At 36.5% G+C, this 27709-nt stretch overlaps 1 protein-coding gene across 1 annotated transcript in view; it reads right to left on the bottom strand.

The window, feature by feature from the left end:
• Positions 1–1584: 1584 nt before the first annotated feature.
• Positions 1585–27709, bottom strand: part of LOC139151274 (uncharacterized) — a 102384-nt gene continuing 76259 nt past the window's right edge. Inside the window, exons 6-12 of the mRNA XM_070723953.1 lie at positions 24898–24995; positions 20016–20157; positions 17298–17362; positions 15041–15075; positions 11587–11631; positions 7916–8023; positions 1585–7724 (exon numbers count right to left, since the gene is read on the bottom strand). Coding sequence (XP_070580054.1) covers positions 7566–7724; positions 7916–8023; positions 11587–11631; positions 15041–15075; positions 17298–17362; positions 20016–20157; positions 24898–24995 — 652 coding nt within the window. The 3' untranslated portion in view covers positions 1585–7565. The remainder of the gene's footprint in view (positions 7725–7915; positions 8024–11586; positions 11632–15040; positions 15076–17297; positions 17363–20015; positions 20158–24897; positions 24996–27709) is intronic.

Here is a 27709-nt window from a genome sequence, read left to right as displayed (position 1 = left end):
AAATTCATTTAATATGCAAATTGGCAACTATCTTTCATGTCATCCCTTAATGGTTCCCACTGCTGATATATCTTGGTGTGATCAACATTTGTAGCAAATCTCATCAAATTGTGTGTAGTCGTTTTTAATGTATATCCGTTTTTTCTAAAATCATTAATTATGCAAATGAGCAAAAAGTATGCAAGCCGCACCCACAAAAACTAATCAGTTCTTGCTGTTTGCTAACTGAATCTATGCACCAGATTTGATTCTGATCTGATGAGCCGTTTTTGAGATATCGGACTAACAGACAGACAGACAGACAGACATCGCTGTGATGCCCACGTGAGCAAATCACAAAGCGACAGGGGAGCTAGTCTCACTTTCAGTCGCAAACATGATCGCACTTTGACTCTTCTATGAACTGAGAGTCTCAGAATCAGTCGCATTCCTTATCATTCATGAGTCGTCATGAGTTGGAAGTACCAATTATTGGACGATTCAAAGGTCGCAGAATTAGAGCAAGAATTACGGTCCACGAGGTTCCGATCAAACAAGTATGGAGTGTCTGATTTATGGCTGCACCACCTATTCAGACACTGAGAGAGGACACTCTCGCCACATATTGAAGAGTTAACCAACAAAACGCATAATGGCAGAGATACTTGGCCATCGAAATAGTTTGAGAGTGTTAACTTCAGCATCTTTTTTAACTGTGACTTCAAGAATTTATCCACAAGGTTCGGGTAGAAACTACAGACAGGTCGCATAATACGATTTACGATGCAAATGGCACTCGACTGGCCAAGTTACCTTCCCTCTCGCCGAAGTGATGTTATCATACTTCACATACGTGTCGGAAAAAATACTCCCATCGTCCGCATTTTACTGACACATTTCACCATATTCCCCATGAAAAACATGAGTATTTCTTTGAAATCGCTTGACTAAACCAAAATAGACTATTAGTAGCGTGCTCGACATTGAAACTTCGCAATGGCGCACAGTAAGGGGGCAGTTTTGGGCAGCGCAATATACCAGCGCAAAATGGGGGCGCACTTTGAAATGCGCCGGCGCAGTTTACCAGCGCACTTTGGTGATTTCAGACCGCTTACACAGCTCAAATAACTGATGAACACTTATGGAGCTTTTGATGATGTTCATTCTTTGCTACATGATAATTGTTATAAACTTATCCTGCTGATGTCGTATCTTCATCATTCATCTGACACCATCTTAGAGAACACATCATGATCCACTCTTTGCATTTGCATGACGTAACTATACACCATTGCTGTATTATTTCTATCTGAGTGAATTTAAACTGTGTGACTACTTCTGAATATATATATATATATATATATATATATATATATATATATATATATATATATATATATTCAGAAGTCACAGATTAAATTCATATATATATATATATATATATATATATATATATATATATATATATATATATATATATATATATATATATAACGACATACACTATTTACCCTAAATGAGTAACTTCCATAGCCATAATTACATATGGTAAAATGGAAGCAAAAAAGTCAATGAACATCAAGAGAGATAAAGCGAACTATGAAAGAATTTTCAGAAATCCTTTATTAATATCACTTCATAGATGGTTTCAATGATACAAATGTATCTGAATAAAGCAGGCAATAAAGTTGACTATAGTCTTAAAATGTCTCATGATTAAAATGTAAGCTGTTATGGCAATATGACTTAAAAATGTCATTTATTACACTGTGGTGCAAATGCTATCATAAACTTTTGAAATTTAATGCATAATCACAAATGACATAAAAACTCTATTTTGTAAATTTAAAATATAAAATTAATCTAAACTCTTTCCACTATAGTTTTGAAAGTCGGTTACCAGATGTCATTCATTTTGCATACTGTGAAATTTACAAAAGAAAGTGTCAACAACACTGTGCTATCATTTAACAGAAATACTAAGTATTAGTACACATATGATATTGCATTCGTAAAGAATGATTACTAAGAAAATTCCACTGCAACTCAATCTTATACCCTAGCAATATGAAATGCTCCACCTTATAATGACCTTTGCAACTACTTTGAAAATGATCAGATAGACAGAGTTTCAGAAGAAGAGTTTTTGACCAAAAAGGGCAAAAATTGTCCAATTATTATTAATCAATTTATACCCCTTTTGGTCATGTATTTCAACATGATTTCAGTGGATCCTATTTTCGTCATCCTTAGGAACCAGTAAACCAATTTTAAAGCAAAAGGACCATCAGTTTTAGATAATTTTTGGACAAAAATGGAAAAATAGCATCAAGTGACACTGTGCTCACATTTGGTTACACGTGGCAAGCCTGAGTGAGTGTATGCACAATATTTAATAGGTTTTATGGACTTTGAGCTAGTGATATTCATAGTCAAGTGCATTTGAAAAATTTTTGATGCACTGTCCATTGAAGTATGGAAAGGTTGACAACTGTTGCAACCGTTGATCACACACACTTATACAATACCATGCTACCTAGTATATCATAATTAGTGATACAACCTGCAATATTAAAGTAGAGGTGTCCTCTTAGAGTTAATGTAGACAATATTTGGTTTCTCTAAGGTCTATGGTTGCACAATCAGAGACTATTAAAGGTAACATGTAAGAATGGGCATTCTTCAGAGCTTCCACTGGTAGTGATGCTGCCATGCCTACATGATAATGGTATATCCCAAACTGCCACCAAGTTAAACAAGTATTGCAGTATCATAGACAAATGGGGAAACTTCCAGACACAAACCTATCAGGGAGCCTGTGGCATCACATATGTACATCTGTTTTAAAGCCCAGGTCCAACCAAATATAAAAGCATCAAACCAGGAATTTGTAAAGAAGCCATTACTGGACTTACACAGACAAACAATTCTATAAATAAACAACATGACTATGGAAAGAAACAGAAACCTTTCAAATCAAATTTTCAAGCATTTTTTCATACAAAATTGTCATATTTACATCTACAGATGTAAGAATTTGTGACTTTTGTTGGATTAAGCAGCAAAGTTTACTGTCTATACAGATGACTTCATCTCGCCTCCTAGTGTGTCTTGGCCCATGGGCAGTAATGAAGATATAACAAACAGCTGGTATACAGGCACTCAGGGTGAATATATTACATCAATTTGTTTAGTTTCTTGTCCTCTTTCCACTAATATGTGATAATTTTAAGACCTGTGCGGCAGTTTATATGCATTGACCGATATTTCATCTTTTACAGGCACATAGCAAACTTTTCTTTATTTCTCATGAACAATATTTGACATAGACTGAAATACATAACATTCAACCAATGTTTACATTTTGCCCATACACCAGATACATGAAGAACGGAAGGCCGCAACATTTAAAATAAGCAACCTAGCAGGTGAAAGTGCTCCTTTGTGTTATGTAGAGAATAACTTTTTTGTGACACTAGTTGTTGATAGAGGAAAAAATCTTTGATAGCCACCTTCAGGTCGGCCTAATCAAAATAGTAAAAATAACTGCAAAAACACATACGGTAATTAAAGATTTTATCATAATTTGAACATATTTAATTTAAAATCATCTGCAGGAACATATAGACCAAATATCAAATCTATCAGACAAGAGGTTTTTGAGAAACAAATTTTTGACCAAAAATGGCAAAAATTGCCCCAAATACAAAATTACTGATTTCAACCTAATTTTAATATATCATATTTACATAAACCCTTGAAACCTGTACATTAAATATCAAAGCTATCAGATCAGTAGTTTTTACATGTAGAGAAAAAAAATGACCAAAAACAGCAGAAAATTGCCCAAAAAATACAAAATTGCCGTCCCCATCCCCATTTGTACACACCTACTATAGAATACCTCAAGGAACCTGCATACCAAGTTTCAACCTGATCTGATCAATGCTAACAGAGGTTTAGCAATTTGCAGGATTTTTCCTTTTTTCCACTCATTTGCATATTTTTGACACTGAAAAGTTCATTTGAACAAATTCACATCTGCATCCCCAGGTGCACCTGTACAACAAATACTCAGACAGTAGGTATTGCGATTTAGGAGTTTTTGACATGGACGGACATACATACGGACATGCAAATGGATGCAAAGGAACTGATTGACCTTATACGATAACGTCTCTTTGGTTTATATACATATACCAAATGAGGGTTAAAAAACAGAGTGAAAGAATCATTAATGAGCGACCTAGCGGCCAAAAAGCTCTGCCGTGTTATGTAGAGAATAACTCTTTTTGACACGTGTAGATGAAGAAGGTGGAAATCTTTGAAAGCTCAATTCAGTAGCCAGACAAAAAATGGCAATAGCTGCATAAATACACAATTGAAGATTTCATTATAATTTGAATATCTCAAATTAAGATCATCTCTAAGAACATGTCACCCAAAGCTATCTGAAGGGTAGTTTTTTGTGCATCAAATTTTCTGACCAAAAATGGCAAAAATTGCCCCAAAAACTAAAATTGCAGATTTCATCATAATTTCAATATATCATATTAAAAACCCTTGTAAGCTGTTTACCAAATATCAAAGGTAAATATCAAAGCAAACATGTGCAGTGGTTCTGGAATTTTTGATAGGAACAGACAGACATCTCACATACAGATTTTTTCAACCATATAACCTCCCAGTTTTCATATATGTATGGCAAATGGGAGCTAAAAATGATAAATTTTGACTTTTGAAGATTAAATATTCATGCAATCATATGATAGTCATGCCTTTAAGAATGATGACACTATATTATTGATTACATTTATATTTTGCAGTTATTGTAGTGAAGATTTTGTACAAGTCTTCAATACTGTCAACTGCTTCTGCAATGTTATTGTACGTATAACATATCTGAATTAAGATAGAATGACACTAAAAACTGAAAAATACCATCAAGGACAGTGTACTCATATTTGGTTTGAATTGGTCCATCAAGAAATATTTAAACCAGAAAAACAAGAATGACAAAAGTAACTAGGGTCTGAAACTTTAGGTACTGTAGGTCAACTTTAGGAACAGGCTTAGCAGAGGAATGTTTCAACAAAGTCCTTCATGGTTTCAGCAGGTCTGCCAATATGTATCAGTTCATGAACAATGACAGGAAATGACTCAAGGTCAGTTGAGTAGCCTGTTTCAGTCACTGGCATGCCACCACTACTGCACATTTGCAGGATTTCCCCTTTTTCTTACCTCATTTGCATATTGTTGACACTGACATGTTCATTTAAACAACGTCACATCTCAACCCCTGGGTCTACCTGTACACTAAATACTGTGATGGTAGGTGTGGCGGTTTGGGAGCTTTTGCGTGTGACGGACATACATCCGCACATACATACATACATACATGCATATGCCACCGACTCACCATATAAGCTCTTTTGTGGTATTTATATACATACCAAATATGAGCTAAAAACTTAAATTTAATTATTAAAGTGAATATTTTACCTTTACTTGGATTTGAGGAGTGAAAATTTAGCTTTAGTACTACCACTTGTCACAAAGAGTAAGCTTAGTGCAGTGTATGGCTGTTGTCCCTGAGTCAACTGGATGTGAATTACCGGTAAGAGCATGATGTCATATACAGACAGATAACAAGTAGCAACTGCACACAACAATTGTTCATGATCTCCTGTATAAAAGGAAAAAGACTCATAGTCTTTTTACAAAATTTACTTTGTGCCAATACTCAAAATGTTGGCTAAGTCACGTCTTCAGTATGACAATAGATATTTAAATACAAGAAAATGTATGATAGACATTGCATTTAATCATTACATTCACGACAGTACAATTTGATCTGATGGAAAATATCCCCATATAATATTTGTTAAGAATTTTATTAGGGCATTCAATCTGCCAAGTTAGATTACACTGCAACTCATCGATTTTATTTCTAAATCAGCAGTTGGATGTAAACAACATACATCTCAAGAATGCTATCTATTTTGGCACTTTCTGTAAAATATTGGAATATGCTATAATAACAATAATGGATTCTTCTATAGTGTACATATCCACAATAACATGTGCTCAGGCGCTTTACAATTATTATTACCCCTAGTCACTGGACCTAATATGATACCACTCAACTCCCTGGAGAACAAACAACAGCTCACATATATAGCCAACAAGTGCAGCAGAGCTAAACGTACAAGTTACAACATCTGTCCTACCAGGTACCTGTCACTCCTGGGTGGGAAGAAGCAATAGGAATAAAGTGCCTTGCCCATGGACACAACAAGGTAGCCATGCTGGGGCTTGAACTTACCATACTGTAATCGTGCATCCACTGCTCTAGCCACTGGCCCATGATGCGTTCAATATTGCTATTCAACATAATTCTGTGGGACATCATGTTTGTACTTGATAACCACACAACACATGATAAGACACGCCAATTTATACCAGAAGGACACGGAGGACTAGATCTACGGCTTAACAGGTGATCCTTTTTACCTTCTCATTTTGAAAGAAAATCCAGTTATGACATGCCAGAGTTTGCTAGCATGCCAGGCTACGGACTGAAGAAACTAAATGACTATCTTCTGACAATTTCGGAATGGTACAGAAAGAAAGGAGTGGAAAATAGTTAATACAGCTGTGTGTACCTAGTAATTAAATCCAGTTAAATAATTCTGGGTGCAACAAAACCCATCAAAAGAGTTGTCTACCAATTGTTTTTGATTGTTATGATGTGTATCTGAGAGTCAGTGTTGTCCTCGTGTTGACTTTGAAATAATTCTGACATATCGGCAAAAATGTCTAAACAATGACAGGACCATTGACAGGACTAGTGCAGTGAGACAATCCAAATATATCCAACCCCAAACTTTTTTCAAACTTAAAAAACTAAATATACCAACAAGACACCCACATACAAGTAATTGAGTATCAGCCAGATTGTAGTTTGTCCTTTTTAACATGGTTACTCCACCCAACAATCATGTTGTTTCTGTTGTTGTCTGAAACTTCAATTGAAGAACACTTCTCAGCCTCTTCTGTAGCGTTTTTTCATGTATGCACTGAATGACAAATGACGACAGCAACAAAGTCTTCACTTTAAAAATATATGAAAACAAAGAAACCAAATGAAGGAAGAACAGACACTGTTCTTCAGTACATCAAAGTCATACATAAATGTAAATAGAATCCGTATAAAACTCACATAATGAATACCTCAGTATAACCATTTTGCTCAAAAGAGGTAGCTACAACAGTTACTGATATCCCTGAATGAAACTTGATGGATACGATAAAAACTTTTGATGTTGCTGAAAAATTCAAATATAGTATTGACAAACTTTGAAGAACATGCAGTTGTTTGAAATGGGAGTACATTGCTGATGTTTCAACAATCTACAAAGATAGAACCACCTTATATGTATCAGAATCATGTCGATACCGGTACACTTCAATTTCAAAAGTTTTGTTTGTTCTCTACATTATCAAATTAACGATCTTACAGAACTGCCTAGCAACAACAATTATAATTGATAAGCTTGGTGTCCATTGCAGAAAATGAAATTCTATCAATTGTCTGATTCCTCCTCAATTGGTGGCATCACAGGAAATGACTGGCTTCTTTTAGGAGGACTCGTATATTGCTGACTAGCTGCTGATTGCAAATCAGGGTAGGATAACCGTTTATATCCACGTGGAGGAGTTGGGCAAAACACAGAGCTGAAATTCTGAAAAGTAAGACATTTAAATAGGAAACAGTTATGTGAAAAGGTGAGATATTACTTGGCTTGCTTTGCAGAGAGTGAGAGAGGTATATGTCTGAGATTAAACTAAGTACTACTATATGTGTACTATATACTTTTATGGTACCCTTTTATTATAGCTGTGATGATGAGAAAATTTGAAACTGTACACTTACTCCATTGATTGAATCACTGAAAGCATCATGTAATTCATCCTCTTCTGCTTTGTCTGGTGCATGGAAGACTATTAACATGGCCCAGATTGGAAGCATCACTTTGAAAATCTGTAATTCATTAAAAAATACTGTCAATGACACAGGGCTCACATTTGTTTTGATGTGGCAGGCCAGAGTGAGCATACTTAACTAAGTTTACTCCTGTGAAGATGCATACCAAGTTTCAAAGCAATTGGAGGAGCGATTTCAGAGAAAATGATTTTTTGACCAAAAATGGGGAAAATTGCCCCAACAATACAAATATGAAAATTTTACCACAATTTGAAGACACTCAACTAAGTATGCTTCCAGGTACATGCATACCAAGTTTCAATGCAATAAGAATAGCTAATTTTGGGAAAATGATTTTTTGACCAAAAATGCAAAACATTGCCTCAAAAAATTAAATACAGAATTTTCACCACAATTTTCTTCCATCTGACAGAAGACAACCCTTGGATTAAGCGTATCAAGTTTCAAAGCAATCCAACAAACAGTTTGGGAAAAAATGATTTTTGACCAAAAATGGAAAAAATGCCCCAAAAATACAAATATGAAAATTTCACCAAATTTGAAAAAATCTGACAGAAGCATACCCTAGGATCATGCATACCAAATTTCAAGACAATGGGATGAGCGCTTTTAGACAAGATTTTTTGACCAAAATCAGGAAAAATTGCCCCAAAAATACAACTTTCAAAATCTCACCACAATTTGAACAAATGTAGCTGAGGTAACCAAAAGAACCTGCATACCAAGTTTCAACCAAATCTGGCCTGTAGTTACAGAGTTTTAGCAATTTGCGGGATTTTCCCTTTTTTAATACCACATTTGCATATTTTTGACACTGACATGTTCATTTGAAAAAATTCACATTTTGACCCCTAGGTGCACCTGTACACCAAATACTAAGATGGTAAGTGCTGCAGTTTGGGAGTTTTTGATGTGGACACACATACATCTGCACATACTAACATACATGCATACATACATACATACATACAGACGCCATCAACCTACCATATAAGCTCTCTTTGGTATACATACCCATAGCAAATGTGAGCTAAAAGCAAATTTTACATTACGGGAAGGCTCCATTAACTTAGGAATACCCTACTTCCCTGGAGGATCAATTTCGCAGACCTGCCTTTCCTACAATGGCACTACAATAGCACCAGCTTGATTAGGTAAACATAACAATGGAACATTCACACCTTGGGGATTAAAAGTCTTCTGTTTGTCACCCGAGTTGCTCAGGCAAGGACTCGGGTTTCAGGTACCATGCAAGTTAATGCAGTCGTCCCCTAATGTATCAAACACTGCAAAATCATAATCACCAGTTATCTTAAAGGGACAAAGTCGCCCATTTTTCATGAATTTTGTTTTACACGAGATACTACTAATTTTTTTTTACATGTTGAAAGATAATGAATGGGTGACCGTACCATACATATATTCAACCCCTGTTTTAGACAAGATACATGAAACCATCACAAAAATGAATTAATGGTCATAACTATTAATTCATTTTCGCGATGATTTCATTTACTTTGTGTAAAACATGGTTGAATATGTGCATGGTCACTCATTTATTCAGTATCTTTCAACATGTCAAACAATATAAGTAGTATCTTGCATCAAACAAAATTCATGAAAAATGGGCGACTTTGTCTCTTTAAAACTTGGGAGTTGAAACGTTGCACCAAAATTACTGGTGAAAGTAGAATTAAAATAGCATAAATGACATTTGCTCACATTTGGTTACACTTGGCAAGCCAGAATGAGTGTATACCTGGATGATATTTAACAGCTTCTGTGTACCTTATCTTGTGATATTCATTATAGTCAAGTGCGTTTGAACAAATTTTGATGCACAGTCCACTGAAGTATAAAATGGTAGGCAACTTGCAACTGTTAATCACACACACTTACACAATACGATGCAGCCTAGTACATCATAACTAGTGACGAAACAACCATACCAAACTAAAAGGTGTCTCTTATAATATTGTTATGCATAAAATTATTTTAGACAATATTTGGTCTCTCTACGGTCTATGGTGGCACAATCAAAAAGACAAAAATCTAAGAGACATCAGAAAGTGAAAAGTAGCCATCTTGACTGTGACAGTGCATGTCTGAAATCTCAGATAACAAGTTCTCATTGTTGAATGTTAATTGTACGGTACCTATATATTTATTGCATGAACATTGGTACTTTTTGTTTGATGTGGATGGATATAAAAATCATAGTTGGGGATTGCAAAAATATTCTCGGGATCTGGGTTTTATTTCCCAGGTTTCTTTTATTTAATGAGTAAAACGGCCAATTGCCCTGGAGATATGCAAATGTTTACTTGGTACTTTCATTTATAAATCCAACCAAGTTGAAATTTTGATACACTGAATGCCATCTTAACCAATCAGACATACGATTTCAGTCACATGAACTTGTCGATCATTATCTTGCGCTGTCCCTGCCATCAGCTGGCACTACTACCACTAGCACCTAGCAGCTATAGTGCTGTAACCAGAGTTATTTAGAATATATTTCTGAAGAGACAACAAGAACAAAATTGAAACAGTAGTTCTTATTCTAGTACGTGTCATAGCTTTAAAAATATCGCGAGCTTACGATCTTGCAAAGCCCAAAAAGTTCAGTTCAATGGCACCCACTGTGACTCAGATTAGGTACGTGGCCAAAACAGGCCACAACAGGCCACCACCTCCGGTCTCCGCTGGTGTCAACTCGTCAATCCTGGCTGTCAATGTTTTTGTCTTACGAACTTTGACGTTTGCAGTGACATATATCTCCCCCTGGTACCTCCAAATTATGATACTCGATGGAAACTGTTCTGTTGTCCAAGTCAATTCATAATACATCCAAAGTGCTGCACTGCAGAGTTAAAGCTACAGCAATAGCTGACACTTCAGCACTATACTGCAGTGTAGGTTCAATTCCGATCGAAAAATTTATAGAATTTTTATGTGAAGGAATTTTATGTCAAATGATCTGATGTTTTGTCCCTTTCATGTCACTTTCCGAAGATAAAACAGTACTTATTTCTTCAGTTAAATTGGTGTTGAGGTGTAGATTCAGGCTTATCGCCATGTTCAATGTCCATGTTGAGCCATCATTTGTACCCCTAGTCTGGAGTACTGTGGCAGCATCCCCATCCTATTTTTTGGAATACCTACAAAAGCTTTTGCGACTCGATATTTTGTTGGACATATGCCTTTCATGTTTCCATGTCTATATTTATCGCATTACCTTTTCATAAAAATGTCATGAGAGCATGGCATTGATCGTGACAGATCGGTCTGTGTACAAAAGCATCATGGTGAAGTGCAGGAAAAAAGTTCTGGTTGGATGATGTAGAACAGGGGTAATTTGGATTTCTCATCTGTCCTGTTCTACGTCACAGAGGTGGCGATTTGGGCCAGTTCATGTGATAATACATATAAAACCTATAATCAGGCACTGCTACTAAATATGGTATTTTAATCAGATTTGAACTCATAACATGTGGTATCTAGTTACCTAGCAACATGTGGCATCTAGTTACCTAGCAACATGTGGTATCTAGTTACCTAGCAGAGAAGTAACAGACAGAAAACTAAGAAATACTCACATTGAGAAATGCATATACAGTGGTGTAGATAGATTGCATATGGAGCTACAAAAGAGAAAAGTAAAGAAAATTAAGTAAAAAATAAAGTAAATAACATAAATAACATACCAATTGTGTAATTATTGCTCACTTATCAAAGTAAACTTAAGTAGGCCAGTGCTTCACTGTTATTTTAAGAGGTAAATGGGAAACCAGTGAGAGCATTTTGTAATCAGTGACTATCAATGTCATGATAATGATATTGAAAATATTGTAATATTCATACAGAAGTCATGAAAGCCGTCTCAGGGTGATACTTGTTTGATGAAGAGTAATCCTTCATTTTGAAAAGTATTTAATAACATTTTCTTATCAAAGCATTCCTAATTTGACCATACAAGTTGGGTACACCAAGTGAATTTGCATTGCTTAACAGCGTAAGTTGATAAATCAGTTAGGTTATGAAGGGAAAGATTTCTATAAAAGAAGTCATCATTGATGACACAGTCCCCACTTGTTAATGGGTACTTTAATTACAAGTCCTCAGAGAGGAAAGAGTCCTCTTCATTAATTAGGTCTGTGACTAAACAAGTCATCGTTGATGACACAGTCCCCACTTGTTAATGGGTGCTTTCGATTACAGGTCCTCAGAGAGGATAGAGTCCTCTTCATTAGGTCTGTGATAAAAATACTTGAATAAATTCGCTTGATACATGTCTGAGTTGTAGTTCAGGACATGAAAAAATCGTAATAAAATGGCCACATGGTGGCCATATTGGATCGAATCACAAAACAAATCAATGTGCATATGTATGACATAGGTCAATGTCCTTGTACCAACTTTGATTAAAATCGGTTGAAATATGCCTGAGTTATGGCTTTGTACATGAAAAAATCATAACAAAATGGCCGCACAGCAGCTATATTGGATCGTATCACAAAACAAATTAACATGCATATGTATGACATTGGTCAATCTCCTTGTACCAACTTTGAATAAATTTGCTTGATACATGTCTGAGTTATGTTCTGGACATGAAAAATCGTAATAAAATGGCCACACGGCGGCCATATTGGATCGTATCACAAAACAAGTCAATGTGCATGTGTATGACATAGGTCGATGTCCTTGTACCAAGTTTGAATAAAATTGGTTGAGATATGCCTGAGTTATGGCTCTGTACATGAAAAAATCGTAACAAAATGGCTGCACGGCTGCCATATTGGATCGTATCACAAAACAAATTGATGTGCATAGCTATGACATTGGTCAATGTCCTTGTACCAACTTTGAATAAAATCTGTAGAAACATGCCTGAGTAATGGCTCTGTACATGAAAAAATCGTAATAAAATGGCCGCCTGGCGGCCATATTGGATCGTATCACAAAACAAATTGACGTGCATATGTATGACATAGGTCAATGTCCTTGTACCAACTTTGAATAAAATCGGTTTAGATATGCCTGAGTTATGGCTCTGTACATGAAAAAATCGTAACAAAATGGCCGCACAGCGGCCATATTGGATCGTATCACAAAAAAAATTGACGTGCATATCTATGACATTGGTCAATGTCCTTGTACCAACTTTGAATAAAATCAGTTGAAACATGCCTGAATTATGGCTCTGTACATGAAAAAATCGTAATAAAATGGCCGCCTGGCAGCCATATTGGATCGTATCACAAAACAAATCAACGTGCATCTGTATGACATATGAAGTAATCCTTGTACCAAGTTTGAATGAAATCGCTTCAGGCATCTCTGAGATATCTGCGTGAACGGACGGACGGACGGACGCACAGACGCACGCACGCACGCACGCACGCACGCACGCACACACGCACGGACATGACCAAACCTATAAGTCCCCCCGGACGGTGTCCGTGGGGACTAAAAAATACTGCGATACAGATGGGGCCTTATGGCGGAGAATGAGTTCCATGGTGGTGAAAACATAAAACCCATGTAGGCCGCCATCCTAATTACAAAAGTCATTAAATGGGTCAATTAATAATTAATCGACAGGATGTTGCCAAACATTTTTGCATACTATCACAACACTGACAAATTATCGCCGGTACCATATTTCATAAAGTTTGATGCAGTGCTTCTGGAAATTCACCCTACAAACAAAAATTCATCATGTAAATGCAAATTAGCAATTCATTTAAATGATACTGCTAAGTGTCATTGAATTGTATGTACAACACTATGAAATCAACATCTGCACCAGGTTTCATCAAATTTGATGCTGTATATGTGGACATATCACTCTTATTAGGAAAGTTCATTACATATGCAATTACAAATTAATTAAAATGACACAGATAAATGTCTATATTCACTGTTAAAGCAACATGAGCTCAACATCTGTACCAAGTTTCATGAAATTTGATGCAGTGTTTCTTGACATATCAACCTAATTACGAAAATTCAATAATTGACATGACACTGCCACATGTTGTGAAACAAATTGATGTGCATATGTATGATGTAGGTAAATGTCCTTGTACTAAACTTTGAACGATATTGGTGGAAATATGTCTGAGTTATGGCTCTGTACATGAAAAGAACAACTAAATGGCCACCAGGCAGCCAGATTGCATCAACTTGTGAAACCAATTGACATGCATATCTATTACATTATATGAAAATATATCCTTGTACCAACTTTGAACAAAATCAGTTGAGACATGCCTGAGTTATGGCTCTTGACATGAAAAAATTGTAACATATTGGCTCCAATGTGGCCATATTAGATCATATCGTGAAACAAATCGACCTACATATGCATGACATAAGTTAATGTCCTTGTACTAACTTTAAATAAAATCGGTTGATACATGTCTGAGTTGTGGCTCTGTACATGAAAAAAAAATAACTAAATGGCCACCAGGCAGCCATATTTGATCATAAAAAAACCAAATTGACGTGCATATGTATGACATAAGCAGTAAACCTTGTACCAAGTTTGAATGGAATCGCTGCAGCATCTTTGAGATATCTGTGTGCACAGATGCACACATGGATGCACGGATGCACGGATATGACCAAACCTATAAGTCCCCATACAGTGTCCGTGGGGACTAAAAACTTGTGTCAGTCATACTTAATTTCTCATGAATAAAAGTTTTCAAGTGTGGATTTTCAATTTTGATGCGTGAACTTGACGACCTTGAAGTTTGAACACTTGAGATACAGATATCTCAGTGATCAACTATGTGAATGAAGTGGTGGTGGAAATCTGGCTTACCCTAATGTACAAGATTCTACAAAATCAATGAATTTGATAACAGTTTCAAACATTTGACTATGGAGAATGACAAGACATATTAGTTTGACAAAGAGCATCAGACTCTGTGAATATCTGAGAAATATGAAAAACATCTCACTTAGTTAACTGTTAGTTACCAAAAGATGAACTATAAAGATTCATTAAAATCTGGTCCTATCCATAAAAACTCTACTTACAAAAATTCCACTGCAGCCATTCTCTTCAGTTCCCACTGAAAGGCAGTATTTGTAGAATGAGATGAAATCACTGACTTTGCAAGATTAATACATATTATAACAGACTTGTCACAATGATATGGACACAGGCAAACAAACTGATGACATAAAGAAATGCACTAAGTGGTTGATACATGGCATCTCATGACAAACTTTGTAACAGAAAGCAAACTCAACTTTGTACATATGAACATAGTATTAAACAAAATATGGCATATGACTCTGATATGTGTAATGTATTCAATTTTCATAAGTTTGCAACTATATCCATAAAACAACAACATAGAGTTCCCCTTGGACTTTCTTTGTGCTCACTGCAGAGGACCGTATAGAGTTCCCCTTTGACATTGTCTGTACTCATTATCAACCATACAGCCCCTCCTTGGACCTTGTCTGTCACAGTCCCCCTTGGACCTTGTCTGTCACAGTCCCCTTTGGACCTTGTCTGTCACAGTCCCCCTTTGATCTTGTCTGTCACAGTCCCCCTTGGCTCTTGTCTGTCACAGTCCCCCTTTGACCATGTCTGTCACAGTCCCCCTTGGATCTTGCCTGTCACAGTCCCCCTTTGACCTTGTCTGTCACAGTTCCCCTTTGACCATATCTGTCACAGTCCCCCTTGGCTCTTGTCTGTCACAGTTCCCCTTTGACCATGTCTGTCAGAGTCCCCCTTGGATCTTGTCTGTCACAGTCCCCCTTTGACCTTGTCTGTCACAGTTCCCCTTTGACCATGTCTGTCACAGTCCCCCTTTGACCTTGCCTGTCACAGTCTCCTTGGATCTTGTCTGTCACAGTCCCCCTTGAACCTTGTCTGTCACAGTCTCCCTTGGACCTTGTCTGTCACAGTCCCCCTTTGATCTTGTCTGTCACAGTCCCCCTTGGCTCTTGTCTGTCACAGTCCCCCTTTGACCATGTCTGTCACAGTCCCCCTTGGATCTTGCCTGTCACAGTCCCCCTTTGACCTTGTCTGTCACAGTTCCCCTTTGACCATATCTGTCACAGTCCCCCTTGGATCTTGTCTGTCACAGTTCCCCTTGGATCTTGTCTGTCACAGTCCCCCTTTGACCTTGTCTGTCACAGTCCCCTTGGATCTTGTCTGTCACAGTCCCCCTTGAACCTTGTGTGTCACAGTCCCCTTGGATCTTGTCTGTCACAGTCCCCCTTGAACCTTGTCTGTCACAGTCTCCCTTGGACCTTGTCTGTACTCATTGTCAACCATACAGTCCCCTGGGCTTTGTGTGTCACAGTTCCCCTGGGCCTTATCCGTCACAGTCCCCCTTGGACCTTGTCTGTACTCATTGTCAACCATACAGTCCCCCTGGACTTTGTGTGTCACAGTCCCCCTGGGCCTTATCTGTCACAGTCCACCTTGAACCTTGTCTGTCACAATCTCCCTTTTGGCCTTGTCTGTACTCATTGTCAACAATACACCTGAGGTTTGTGTGTCACAGTCCCCCTTGAACCTTGTCTATCACAGTCCCCCTTTGACCTTGTCTGCTAAAGTCCTCCTTGGACCTTGTATGTCACAGTCCACCTTGTCTGTAACAGCCCCCTTACACCTTGTTTGTCACAGTCCCCTTTGGACCTTGTATGTCACAGTCCACCTTGTCTGTAACAGTCCCCTTACACCTTGTCTGTCACAGCCCCCCTTGTCAGTCACAGTCCCCTTTGACCTTGTCAGTCACAGTCCCCTAGGACCTTGTCTTTCACAGTCCCCTTAGACCTTGTCTGTCACAGCCCCCCCCCCTGTTTGTCACAGTTCCCCTTGGACCCTATCAGTCACTGTCCGCCTTAGACCTTGTCTTTCACAATCCCCCTTGGACCTAGTCTGTACTCCTTGTCAAGATTCAAAATGTAGATTAAATGTGTTTTTTTCAAATTTTAACTTGTTTCAAGGTTAAGTGGTATGATATTTGTGAGATTACAGGAAATTACAGCAATAAATGAATTGTTTTGAGAGAACAATTGATATCTTTAGACATCTTCCAAACTGTTTTCAGATGTGATGTGGTCAACTTTAATTATGTAAAACACTCACTGCTTTAATAAACAGAAGCCAGTAAATAGCTGAAAAAAGGCAAACAGGGGTTTTAGTGTTTGTAATAACGTTGTTTTTCCATGATGGTATTTAACTTAACTTTGCTTTCTCATGGTACATGATCAGTTGAAGAATTTGAAATTGGCGAGATAACGGATAGTATTAAAAGTCACTGATACTCACAAGATTTCACTATTATATCATAAACCAATGTCACAGTCGCAGAGAGCTCAAATACAATGACAAGCCTGAGGAAAAACAACATTAAAGGGACATAAGCTGTAACTTGTGGCAAGTTTTTCAGTATTCTACTTCTGTATATCAACTACTGTGTCTGACCCTAATCCGTTTGTCATGCTGAAATTTCGAGTATTCTTTTTGTCAACACAGCTTGTATGTGTGTAGTGATCATTGTTTATTGTTTATAAATGAATTCTAGTCTGGACTTGTATGCAAATTGCAACAATAACAATAGAGATTATTCTCATATAGGTTGTGTTGATATGCTAAATACTTGGCATTAAATTACAGTTTAGGGATTCAATGCAGAAAGTTTAGGGAAATCACAAAACAAAAGTTCTGAAAAAATAGCCAAAAGATACAGCTTAAGGAGCTTTAATAAACCATTATTGTATGGCAATACATATACCGTACTCGTCCGAGTATAAGCCCCTGCTCGTGTTTAAGCCCCCCTACTGATTTCATAGGATTTTAGAAAATGCATTACATCTGTGTATAAGCCCCTACCCTAGTGTAACTCAAATACAGAAAGGTTAGGAGAGTATATTTGGTCATTTAACTTGGTAAAATTACTTTTAGATAATAAAGAAACTATTAAAAGATGTTAAAACAATGGGAAACTGGAGTTCCCTTGACAGCATCGTAAGGAAAATGACACGCTTTCCCAGTACTATCTTGATTCTTTGACCCTGCTCACCCTCGTCGCCTAAATAGAATAGTCTCACTCACGTCCGCCATTGTTTATTTTCCATTCACGGCCACGATGTTTTCATGCTTGAAACATGCAGTTTCTTTTGTTTGAAGCAATTATCCTTCATTTGTGAAGACTTTTCCTGGTGACTATTACAATTTTCACTGCTATGTTGTTGTTTTCACAAGATGTAGACAGTTTGATACTGGAATATTGATTTGCCTTTCCGTGTGGGCAATGCATGCCTGTATACTGTTAATCAGCAGCATACATGACGTCTTTGTTTGAAGTTTGGGGTTTTTTCGACGCTGAAATTTCACCAAAATGTCACGTCTGTATTCAGAGACTGTACAATCAATTTCTTTGGATGTGTAAGTCGATTTTGAAAGCGATAGAAAGATCGAGTGGTGTTGGAAAAAATCGTGCATAAAATTAGCATAAATTAAGTGTCCATGCTAGATAACATGGGGTTTCTCGGGTATAAGCCCCTCCCCTAGTTTACCGTTGTTTAGTGTTGCCGAACCGGGGGCTTATACTCGGACGAGTACGGTAATACACGTAGATTGTGGTGGTAATGTCAAACATTATAAACCAAAATCAAAGTAAGTCTTTTATGGCCCCAAGTTATGTGTCTGTGATGATGAAATCACAGTGAGACAAGTAGACACTATATAATAAAAATAGCGTCAATGACACTTTGCTCACATTTGGTTACATGTGGCAAGCCAGAATGAGTGTATATACATGATATTCAACACGCTTCTATTTACCTTAGCTTGTGATATTTATAGTCAAGTGCATTTGAACAAATTTTGATACACCGTCCATTGAAGTATGGAATAGTTGGCAACTTGCAGATGTTGATCACATACACTTACACAATACCATGCAACCTAGTACATCATAACTAATGACAAAATCAGCCATACCAAACTAAACGTGTCCCTTATAATATTGTAATGCATAAAATTAATCACATGTAGACAATATTTGGTCTCTCTACGGTCTATAGTTGCACAATCGAAGACTAAGATATTAATGGGCATTCCTCACCTTCCACTGTTAATGAAGCTGCCACACCTACATGATAATGGTATGTCCCAAACTGCCACCAAGTTAAACAAGCATTGCAGTGACATAGACAAATGGGGAAATTTCCAAACACAAACATATAGCTAGAAGCCTGAAGCATCAGATATGTACATCTGTTTTAAAGCTATTCTCACTAAATTTCAAAGCATCAAACCAGGGATTTGTGTAGAAGCCATTACTTGACTTACACAAACAAGAAATTCCATAAATATACAATATGACAATGGAAAAAAACAAAATCCTTTCAAATCAAAGTTGGAACATTTTTTTTCAAAAATAAAAAGTCACAAATATCACAGAGAAATTTGGAGAGGAAGTAAAAACAGCATAAAATGAGCAAAATGGCTAAATTTGGAGAGGAAGTAAAAAGAGCATAAAATGAGCAAAATGGCTAAAAATCACAGTTGATAATATGACATTAAACTGGTCCAATAATCATTTCCATACCAGGTCCATGGGACAATTGTGATTTACAAATTTAAGTAGGACCATCCTGAACCACTGATAGTAAGTGGTGGTACCAGGTGTCCGGAATGGGTAAGCGTAGCCTGCTAGCATGCTACACCCGTCAGGATTGGTCCCAAAATTGTCTAAATATTGTATGAAAAGATACAGGATATGAATAACTGTAATAATAAAACTCTGTAAAATGGTAAGTCTTCAAAGCACGTTTAAAATATTCCACATTTTTTTGCAGAGCGAATCTCTGATGGCAATAAATTCCAAAGGAAAGGAGCATGAACAGAAAAGGCCCTATGGCCATAGGACTTATTATACTTCCCTTTAGGCGGGACTAAACATAACTTTTCCATCACCTATCTATAATTACACTATGGCCCTTCCCTCCACATTGACATGAAAAAGTGATACACACTTACCCCCACAAATCCTTCTTCAGTGCCTTTCTGCAGGTATCCAACGTACTCAAACTATCCAATTTCTTAGAAATAAAAACAGCAGCCAACACAAAAACTTGGACGAGCAGAAACTCTACCGTTGAAAGTAACAGCCAGTATGGTTCTGAAAATAAATAAACAGTTATTCAATACCTTCAAATACAATAATAACAAGCGACCTAGTGGCCGATATAGCTCCGCTGTGTTTATGTACAGAATAACTATTTTTGACACATGTTGATGAAGAAGGTGGAAATCTTTGATAACTCAATGCAGTGGCCAGGAAAAAAGTGGCTAAAATAAGCTGCAAAAATACAAAATTGAAGATTTCATCATACTTTGAATATATCACATCCGATCATCCCTAAGAACATGTCAACCAAAGCTATCTGATGAGTAGTTTTTTGAGAATAAAATATTCTGACCAAAAATGGCAACAATTGCCCCGTAAAAATAAAAATTGCAGATTTCATCATAATTTCAAAATCTCACATTTAGTTCATAAATAGAAACCTGTATACCAAATTTCAAAGCTGTTAGACCTGTACTTTTTGAGAAACGCATATTTTGACCAAAAATGGGAAAAATTGACCCAAAAATTCAAAATTGCAGATGTCACCATTATTTCAATAAATATCATTTAGTTCATCTATGGAAACCTGTATACCAAATTTCAAAGCTATCAGATAAGTAGTTTTGGAAATACCCTTTTTTTGAACAAAAATGGCAAAAATTGCCAAAAAAATACAAAATTACAGATTTCATCAGAGATTCAAAATATATTACTAAGCTTATCTGTAGAAACCTGTATACCAAATTTCAAAGCTATCAGACCAGTACTTTATGAGAAAAACATTTTTGACCAAAAATGGCAAAAATTGCCCCAAAATTACAAAATTGCAGATTTCATCATTATTTCCATAAATATCATTTAGTTCATCTGTAGAAACCTGTATACCAAATTTCAAAGCTATCAGATGAGTAGTTTTGGAAATACACATTTTTGACCAAAAATGGCAAAAATTGCCCCAAAAATACAAAATTACAGATTTCATCAGAAATTCAATATATATTACTTAGTTCATCTATAGAAACCTGTATACCAAATTTCAAAACTATCAGACCAGTACTTTTGAGAAATACATTTTTTGACCAAAAATGGCAAAAAATTGCCTTAAAAATGCAAATTTGCATATTTCTGCACAATTTGAACAAATCTGAAATAGATCATCCCTAGGGACATATGTACCAAATATAAAGGCTATCTGACCAGTAGTTTTGAAGAAGTAGATTTTTAAAGATTTTTTTACCAAAAATGACAAAAATTGCCTTAAAAATACAAATATGCAAATTTCACCACCATTTGAACAAATCTGATTTAAGTCACGCAAAGCAAACTGCATATCAAATTTCAAAGCAATCGGACGAGCGGTTTCAGAGCAGAAGATTTTTCACCAAAAACACCAAAAAATGCCCCAAAAATACAAATATGCAAATTTCACCATGATTTGAACAAACTGAAGTGAGGTCACTCCAAGTGAACTGCATATAAAATTTCAAAGCAATTGTACTTGTGGTTTCAGAGGAGAAGGCAATTGTTGACGGACGCCGACGGACGCCGGACGCCGGACGCCGGACGACGACGGACGACGACGGATAATCAACCTATTTGATAAGCTCTGTGTCACTGACAGCGGAGCTAATAATAATTTTTATTTAGTATCTTAGGCCACCCGCTTTTCATACAATAGGTTGAAAAATAAATATACAGACAAGTATAGTGGGGCTTCATGTGAAAGAACTACGATGGAAATTGTACAGAGATAAACGTGAAGAAAGTCAAGTTTTCTCTAAAAGACTATCCCTTAGTTTGAAACTATAATAAATAAACTTTGCCAGGTTTAATATAGCATGAGTATTTTCTGAGTTTAAAAGGCTAGAGTATTTCGTCAGTGATGGTTGCTCATAAAAGAATGGCGAGAGGAATCTCTTCCTTATTTCCTTGTAAATTGGACAAATTAAACAGAAATGAAATTCTGTTTAAACTTGTTGCAAGTCACACAACTGACATATTCTGTTTTCTCTTGGCAAACCTTCAAAACGTCCACTCTCTAATAGGTTATGATTTGAAATTCTAAATTTACAAAGAATTAATCTAAATATCTTGATATTTATACAATCTCAAATACTTTTCACATGACAAATTATTTTTAAACAAGTCATTGTTGATGACACAGTCCCAACTTGTCAATCGGTACTTTAATTACAAGTCCTCAGAGAGGATAGGTCCTCTTCATTACTTAGGTCTGTGATAAAAATACTTTGATACAAATGGCGCTCAATGGCCAAGAATGAGTTCCATGGTGATGAAAACATAAAACCAATGTAGGCCACCATCCTAAAAGTCATTAAATGAGTCAACTAGGAATTAATCAACAGGATGTTGCAAAACATTTTTGCATACTATCCTAACACTAACAGATTATCACTGGTACCATATTTCATAAAGTTTGATGCAGTATTCACAACACTATGAGATCAACATCTGTATCAAGTTTCATCAAATTTGACGTTGTATTTGTGGCTATATCTCTTTAATTAGGAAAGTTCATAACATATGCAATTACAAATTAATTAAAATGACACTGATAAATGTCTTTTTCAATGTTAAAGCAATGTGAGCTTAACATCTGTACCAAATTTCATTAAATTTGATGCAGTATTTCTTGACATATCAGCCTAATTACGAAACTTCAATAATTGACATGATACTGCTACATGACGTGAAACAAATTGACGAGCATATGTATGAAATAGGTCAATGTCCTTGTACCAACTTTGAATGATACTGGTGGAAATATGTCTGAGTTATGGCTCTGTACATGAGAAAATTGTAACAAAATTGCCGCCACGCCACGACGTACATATGTATAACATAAGTCAATGTCCTTGTACCAACTTTGAATAAAATCGGTTGAGATATGCCTGAGTTATAGCTCTGTACATGAAAAAATCGTAACAAAATGGCCGCATGGCAGCCATATTGGATTGTATCACAAAACAAATTGACGTGTATATCTATGAGATTGGTCAACGTCCTTGTACCAACTTTTATAAAATCGGTTGAAACATGTCTGAGTTATGGCTCTGTACATGAAAAAATCGTAATAAAATGGCTGCCTGGCGGCCATATTGTATCGTATCAGAAAACAGATTGACGTGCATATGTGTGACATATGAAGTAATCCTTGTACCAAGTTTGAATGGAATCGCTTGAGGCATCTCTGAGATATCTGCGTGAACGGATGGATGGATGTACGCATGCACGGACGGATGGACGGACATGACCAAACCTATAAATCCCCCTGGACAGTGTCCGTGGGGACTAATAAAGAAATGTTAGGAGAGTAAAATATACCATTACAGTTGGTAAAACTGCTCAGATCAAAGAAACTTTTAAAAGGTGTAAAACAATGAGACATCGAAATTCCCGTGACAGCATCGCTAGGAAAATACTACGTTTTTTCAGTACGTTTATAAGGGTTCGCTGACCCTGCTCACCCCCAGTACCAAAATAGAAGTGTCCCACTCTGATGTAATATCCACCATTGTTTACAGTATTTTCATTCACGCACGCGATCTGGGTTTTCATTCTCTTCACATGCATTTTCATTTGTTTAAAGCAATTAACGCTTCATCTGTTAAGAGTTTTTACCACTGACTATAACAATTTTCATTGTTATATCGCTGCTTTCACAAGATACTGACTGTTTGATCTTGGAAAGTTGAGTTGCTTTTACGTGCAGCCAATGCATGCCCATGCGGTGACAGACAGTTTCACTATGCTATGTCATGCCACGCTGTTGATCGGCAGCATACATGTCTTCGTTCCAAGTTTACTTTTTATTTCAAGATGTGAGTCAAACAGAAATTTCACCAGATTGCCACTTCTGTATCTAGGGATTGTGTAATCAGTTTGATTTGAAAATATTGCGTCAATTAAGAGCGGAAATCGTCGCTGACTTTTGCTGTCTTTTGGCTATGGTTGTGTATCAATTTTTTCTGTCCTTTACATACAATCGCCGCTGGTACCATCAACGGTGGGACGTGTGAAATTGTTCTGTTGTTGACACTATTCATACAAATTGAAAGGAGTAATAACTAGTGACATTGTAAAACAAAGAAGCTACAAATAATCTGTCTTCCTTTCGTGTGATCGTACGGAAGTTGACCAGTCCGTGCCATTGTGAACATTTTGCCGCTGAACCTCATAGCGTCGCGGGTAACAATGATAGCATCAGGTGAGATTGAAAGCGTCAAGGGCTTGAACGATAGCGTCGCTGACAGTGACGCTGTTTTGGGCTGGGGAAAAACCCTGAAAAATAATTGCAATCATACCAATCCGTAATCTAATGACAGTAGGTCAGAATTCGTAAGACAATAGTTGTAAACATACACACAAAACAGCACAGAAACCTACATGTAGTATATGTATACAAATATCTTCGGCAAAACTTATAATAAAGTTATAAAACCCATCTTCAAAATGCGATCGCTCTCCGAAACGTCACAATATCTAAGCTCTTGAACGATCACGCACGGTCGCTATGCTTGAATCAAAATACTATACTGATAAGTGCTGTGGTTTTCAAGTTTTTGATGTGGACGGACATATGTGTACTACATACACAAATCCGTCCATCCATACAACCACACACACAAACACACACACATACAGACTCCAGCAACTGACCAGTTTAAGCTCTCTTTGATACATGTGTGAGATAAAAACACATATTGCATCAATCATTTTATGAAAATGAAAAAGATGAATAGCAATTAAACAAAATTAATAAATACTTACGCAGACATTCTACCCAGCTTTGTTTAGTATAAACAACACCTAATACAGATACCACAGTGAAGTAGACAAATACAGATGCCAAAAACGGTCTTACAACTCTGAAAGTTTAAACAGCAAAACAGAACATCAGGGTAAATTATTTCATAGTCACTTATGGTTGCCCATCGACAAATACCACAAATAGTAACTTTGTGTCTTTAAAAAGTGCAGTGACAAACATCACTAATATTGACCCTCTTACATTGTTGTTTGGTAGTTGTTAATTAGTCCCTGTGGATAAACTTATTAGTCCTTTTCATCCATATACCTGAAAGCTTTCCCCAGAGATTCCTGGACCATTGTTTCAAAAATGTTTCAAAGTTTGTACAAGGAAAAAATCGTATTGTACCATGTTGATACATATCCAGAGCCATTGCACAGACACATACCTGAACCAATTTCATTCAAACGTTGTACATGAACAACGTACAATGATATACATATTATGCATAAGCATGTCAATTTCATTTTGTCTCATGATTCAACGAAATACAGCTGTCAGGTGACCAGTTTTTGCTCACGTGTGTGAACACGTGAGCACATGTCGCAGCGATGTCAGTCTGTCTGTCTGTCTGTGTGCTCCATATCTCAAAAATACCGTCAAGGATAGTGTGCTCACATTTGGTTTGAATTGGTCCATTCAAGAAATATTTAAACTAGGAAAAACAAGCATGACAAAAGCAAATAAGGTCTCTAACTTAGGTACTGGAGGTCATCTTTAAGAACATGCATATCAACTTCTATAGTAATGGGACAAGCAGATCCTAAATACAAAAGCAAATGTCAACAACAAAAAATAGACAGAGAAGGTTTGATAAAAAGAAAAGGTGGGAGTGGGTAAAAAATGTACAATGGATCTGGTAAAAAATACCGTCAATGACGCTGTACCTTCTCTAATGTGTGGCCAGGTCAGGTAATTGGTTGTTGGCATGGAGTTGTTGGTAAATAGTTGATGATGTAGGGGCATGAGGTGGGATATGGACCCAAAGAACCCAAAAGATGATTAAATACATCAATCAAAAAAATTCTAAGCTACAGTATAAACTGCCTAAAGATAGTTCAATGTGGAAAAAAGTTAAACAATTCAGAAATAAGAATTAACAGTCCAAAATAGTAATGACGCACTTCCTTACTGACCTGAGTGCATGTGAAATACACAACCTGGCATCTGTAAATTAAATGTATACCAAGTGATCATTTCAAGTCACTTTTAACTGTTTTTAATGGATTTTCAAAAGAGTCCTGTGGAAATGATGAAAACGCTTATCTGGTCTTGTGTTTGTATAACCTCATGGCTGATAATTGTCATAGTATTGAAAAAAAATTGAAAGTGAAGAAATTACTGTTTTTAATAGGCATATTTTCCTTGAAATACATGACCGTGTAAAGAATATATGCTAAAAGTGTTTAAGAGTAAATTTCTTTTCAAAAATAATTTAATTTGTGACCAAAGGATTTTTATTCTTTGAGTTTACAAATTCAAACATTGCAATTTGTTCAATCATCTTGTGCAGTGCAAAATTTATAAAATGACTGAAAAACAAAAAAAATTGGCAGAATTACAGTCTTTGTGATGTAAAAAATTATGGGTTGACATCACGATAACTGTTAATCTGTTTGAAGTACTAATATACTATAATTTAAAAAAGAAAAGTTCATGCAGAAACGGTAAAATATATTGTCAGCAGTGTAGTGTTAATTTTGACTTTACATCAAAATATGCCTGTGCTGGATACCAAATATATAGGGCGAAATATCAGCCATGTTCAGCAAAATCCACACAACAGCATTGATCCTTTTCTAATTTGATTTGATTTGCTTATGTTATCCTTGTATGACAGTCAGCACAATATGGAACTTGTACACAACACATTGAATAAGTATGCTGTAAATGAAATGGTGTGGCTGCATCAACATGCAGCAATAGGAGTGCCTTTGTCTCTCACCCCTCATTTCCAACCTGTCCCATCCCTGAAAAAATAGTTTGGTCTTATATTTATAATGTTAATAATTTCTGTATTTGTTAAATGTGCGCATCTCAAAAACTTTTGATCATAAACATTTTCATTGTTTTTTATAGCTGACCAATCAGTTAACCTGTTTATTTTGAATATTTGCGCATTTTTCCTCAGTATTTGACATTTTCTGAATACCTTCTTATTCAGTTTGTCATTTTCTAAAAGTTTAAATGCTCCATTGTGTGGTCAAGCTTTCCACAAGCATCAAATGTGGTACTTCATATAGGAGGGTCTGCCTCTAGAGGGCGGGCATCATGAACAGTGTTTGTTGGTTAATAATTCCTCCACGTAAACTTCTGATTGTACTGTAAACATTGAACATGGCCGACGTCCGATTTTCCTGTCTAAAACTTTCACTCATTTTCGTTCATATGACTCTGAAACTCAGGAAACGATTGGGAAGAAAGGGTTATCTTGAAATATTGAGGTACTCGCCGATATTTTGCAAAATTAAATGGGAAAAAATGCAAGGAAAATGCCGACAGGCTTACACAATGACAGTTTTCAGACTCTGAGGCATATGATCATCTCTGCAGATTATGCAACAGGCCCAGATCACGTGAAGCCATGAGGGATATCCACGCAACTCAGTACCAAACACTAGCGCTCACAGAGTGAGCAAACACAAAGTGAGTACCCCTAGCTCAGTAGTCTGTAATAGATTGTAGTCAACTAAGAAATCTTGGAGAAAGGCTTAACACTGTGGCTATGCTGCTAAGTCCCTTTTGATTTTTGTCATAGCTCAAAATCGTTCT

This window comes from Ptychodera flava, chromosome 2, assembly GCF_041260155.1.
Source record: "Ptychodera flava strain L36383 chromosome 2, AS_Pfla_20210202, whole genome shotgun sequence".
Classification (NCBI taxonomy): Eukaryota; Metazoa; Hemichordata; class Enteropneusta; family Ptychoderidae; genus Ptychodera; species Ptychodera flava.
Note: the sequence above shows the minus strand (reverse complement) of the source record. Positions and strands in the feature narration are given on the sequence as shown.